General features: G+C 33.2%; 1 protein-coding gene across 1 annotated transcript; it reads left to right on the top strand.

Moving 5' to 3' along the window:
• Positions 1-3,067: 3,067 nt before the first annotated feature.
• Positions 3,068-4,000, top strand: LOC143394686 (olfactory receptor 4K14-like). Its single transcript, XM_076849348.1, has one exon. The coding sequence runs from the start codon at positions 3,068-3,070 to the stop codon at positions 3,998-4,000; it is 933 nt and encodes a 310-aa protein (XP_076705463.1).
• Positions 4,001-4,226: the final 226 nt, after the last annotated feature.

The following is a 4,226-nucleotide window of genomic DNA, read 5'->3' as shown; positions in this document are numbered from 1 at the left end:
AGGGGAACAAAAGGAATTTCGGTTCTCATTATTTTTTAAAAGTCTGGTTGAGATGATTCCTGCTTGAGAGAACTAAAACAGATTTAATAGACGCCAATTCATTTAGATTTTAAGATTCTATTACTACCTCATTTCACATTATTAGAGTATTTTACATATGTTATTTACTTTGTTTCCCTGTAGAAGCCTTACAGAACTATTTTTTCAGATTATGTTCTTCAGTTTTATAAGGGTTACACACACACACACACACACACACACACACACACACACACACCAAAAAAAAACCTCATATGAAAGCTAGTTCTGTAATTTTTAGAAAATTGCTTGTGAAGAATTCAATTCAATGCTCTTTTAAAAAGATTTTTATACAGTATCTTCCTCTTAGTGAGGAAAATTAATGTCTAGTTTATTTCTTATAAAAAATTATTACTGAGACCTATGCATCCTATCCTACTTCATCTGGAACTTCAGAACTAGATTTGTCTTAATTCCATTTTGAATTTGTCGGAAACTCCTGTCTATTCATGAAAACATCCCATGAAATTATTGCACAAATTTTATGTTTTGGTGCTTGAAAAAATGTCCTGAAAAACATCCCTTTCATTGAAAGCCATTCTAAAATCCTCTGAGAGATAATTTATGAAAAATAATTCATTAATAAATTTGATCAATGACTTTTAATCCCAAACAAAACTTATAAAAGAAAATGATCAGAACAACAATAAAGATTTGTGGGCTGATATCGTTAACACTTAAATTAATTGATTTATTTCCCTTTACATCACTTAAATACTAAGGTAAGTGAAATGGAATACTGTGTTGATGTTATATAGATTTGGTCTAAATGAGTGAGGTTTTAAGTTAAGTAACTAAGAAGGAAAGACAGCAACCTGACCATTGCTAGAAATCTGAGAGAAACTAAGTTGTCAAAATTCCAAAGCAAGAATTCAGAAAATGATTATACAACTCATTAAAATCACTAAAATTCATTAACCTTTACTTTTTAAATGACTGAATTTTACAGTAGAAAAATTACACTGTAATAAATAATACAAAATACAAAAATACAAAAAAAGCAAGAAGTTTTAACACAAGAGAAACCTCAAGAGTATTGCTCTTTAGAAAGCAGTTTCTTGAACTGAACTTTAATTGAAAATAAAAAATAATTGTCCTGAACCAGATTTTCTTTTGGTGCATTTAATCAGAAACATTAAAGCAAAACACTCCACAATTTATTTTTTAAAAGTTTTCCTTACTTTTAAATCACAAAAGCTACATTTTCATTATAATTGTAATCACAAAGGGAACAGCACTTGTAAAAAAATATATTAATAATAGACTACCTTGATAGTATCAACCTACATTCTTTTCCCTTTTATCTTTCTCCCTCACCATTCCACTCATTCTCTGGTTCTTGCTCTCTGGAACTTGATTGCAGCCCATATTTTCTGTTTATGAAATAGTCAGTAAGTGAACCTTGTCACATTTCTGTTATATGAAAATCTTCTAATTATCTCCTATCTGGGTTGTTGGTGAAAAAAAGGGGAGAATAAGGGGTCTATAATTTAGAGGCTATCCCCCAGGTGGCATAGATTAGTATCTTAAATTAAAATTTCATTACATGTTATTTTTGAAACTAAAAAAAATAAGAATTTTTATGTAACTGTACTATCATTTATATCAAAGTTTCCTCAAAGACATTTTCTGAGACTATGATGTCATTCTGTAAAACACATATAACATAACAATAGCATTCCCATAAAATTACCAAACATACACACATTGATTAAAGATTCAAAACCAATCCTGTACTTAATATACCTCAACCTTGATAGGCTTTTATATCCAGAATAAGCTTTTATAGATTAAAGAAATCTTTCTCTTTTAAATTTTGATTATTATGGATTCAGGAGAGAGGCATATTGATTAGATACATTAGACATATTTAAGGAGATATATACATAGAGTCACCCACCAAAATGCTTTACTTGATTTTGTTTTGGTTTTGTTTATGTAACTGGAGAGAGAAAAAGAGGGAGACATGATAATGTATATATAATTTTCTGTGTTTTACATGATGATATGTTTAAACTAGGTTTTCATTGTGACTTTTTGGCATAATGTTTAAATACAATTACCCATCGGACAATGATATCTACATTGATGGGTAAAACATAACACTACTCTGAAAATATGCATATTCTTGATTCTTCTAACAGTTTTTGTTCAAACTTTGCACATCATTCCTTCCATCTTTCTACAGAAAAAAGACAACAGGGGAAAAAAAGAAAAGAAAAAAAAAGATGTTCTTAAAAGTTCTCACCTATGTTAAAGTCTTCCAAAGTGTCCAACAACTCTTAAAGAAACTCTGATGTCTGAAAAGGGCAAATATACATGTTCGTATGAAACTGTTTATAATGTTCCGTACTGAATTTTTAGATTTTGTGTTATATATTAAAGTTATATTGAGATAAGACCTACTTGATCATTTTCATTTCCCTGAAAGCTAATAGGAAATTCAACTTGCATATTCTCTGTCTACTTCTCTTTCCCTTCTTTTCTTCCTTCTTCCCTTTTTTTAACTCAAAAGAGTTGTACATATTTCTGTACATAAAATGATAGTTTCATACATAAATACATTGTGTAATATATAAACTAAACTATTTAACATGCATTAACTCACTATTTTGTAGTAAGACCATTTAAATTCTGACTCAGAAACTTTGAAATATATAATCAACTATTATTATTGCTATTAGTTATACCCACCATGATATGTAGTACACCTTTTGTACACATTCCCCATTTATCTCAAACCCTGAATCTTTTGACCACCTTTGCCTCATTATCACCACCCACCCAAGCCCAATCTCTGGTAAATACTATTTTACATTGTTTCTATAAATTCCACTTTTATAAATTCTGAATATTACTAACATCATGCAATTTTCTCTTTATATGCCTCCCCTTTATATAAGGTGCTCTAGTCCACCCATCTCGATACAAATGACATGATTTTTTTTTTCCTTATGTAGATTCAGAGGAGAATCTGATACCTGGGATAATGGTCATGCAGAATTATTCGGTGGTGTCAGAATTTGTGTTGCTTGGACTTTGCTCTTCACGATATCTACAAAATTTTTTCTTTGTATTTTTCTCTGGGATGTATGTAGCCATTATTCTGGGTAACCTCCTCATTGTGGTCACTGTAATTTCTGCCCCCAACTTGCAGTCCTCCCCTATGTACTTCCTGCTGGGGAACCTGTCTTTTGTGGACATGTGGCTGGCCTCATTTGCCACCCCCAAGATGATCAGAGATTTCCTTAGTGATAGAAAGATAATCTCCTTTGGAGGATGTATGTTTCAAATCTTTCTCTTCCACTTTGCTGGAGGGGCTGAGATGGTGCTGCTGGTTTCCATGGCCTATGACAGATACGTGGCCATATGCAAACCCTTGCATTACATGACAATGATGAGCCGGCAGACTTGCATCAAGCTGGTGCTCATTTCCTGGGTCATTGGATTTCTGCATTCCATCAGTCAAATTGCCTTCACTGTGAATTTACCTTTCTGTGGCCCCAATGAGGTGGACAGTTTCCACTGTGACCTTCCTCAGGTGATCAAACTTGCCTGCTTGGACACCTATGTCTTGGGTATACTTATGATCTCAGACAGTGGCTTGATTTCCGTCAGCTGTTTCCTGCTGGTCATGATCTCCTACACTGCCATCCTCCTCAGTGTCCGGCAGCGTGCTGCAGGAGGCGTCTCCAAAGCTCTGTCCACTTGCTCTGCCCATATCATGGTGGTCACACTCTTCTTTGGGCCCTGCATTTTCATTTACCTGTGGCCCTTCAGTGAGTTTGCTGTGGACAAATTCCTATCTGTATTTTACACGGTTTTCACTCCACTCTTGAACCCCTTCATCTACACATTGAGAAATGAGGAGATGAAAACAGCCATGAAGAAACTGTGGAAACAACAAGTGACTTTTCACTGACTTCCTGCTTTCCATAGCACCACATGGTCCCACTCATTCAGGAGATAAAGATTCTGAGAGAAGATTCTGACCTTGTGTTTGTTTTTATAATTTTAAACATTTTATGTAACAGACAATTCATTTAAGCACAAATTATTTCTATGACTTTATTTTGTATATAAAAACAAATGCATGTATGTACAAATGTACACATATATGTGTGTATGTGTGTTTATATATATATACA

The sequence above is a fragment of the Callospermophilus lateralis genome, chromosome 3, assembly GCF_048772815.1.
Source record: "Callospermophilus lateralis isolate mCalLat2 chromosome 3, mCalLat2.hap1, whole genome shotgun sequence".
NCBI classification, from domain to species: Eukaryota; Metazoa; Chordata; class Mammalia; order Rodentia; family Sciuridae; genus Callospermophilus; species Callospermophilus lateralis.
The sequence above is the reverse complement of the archived record's forward strand: the minus strand, read 5'-3'. Positions and strand labels throughout refer to the sequence as shown.

Coding starts and splice junctions, on each gene's coding strand:
- LOC143394686 (XM_076849348.1), top strand. CDS start 3,068: ATGGTCATGCAGAATTATTCGGTGGTGTCAGAATTTGTGTTGCTTGGA.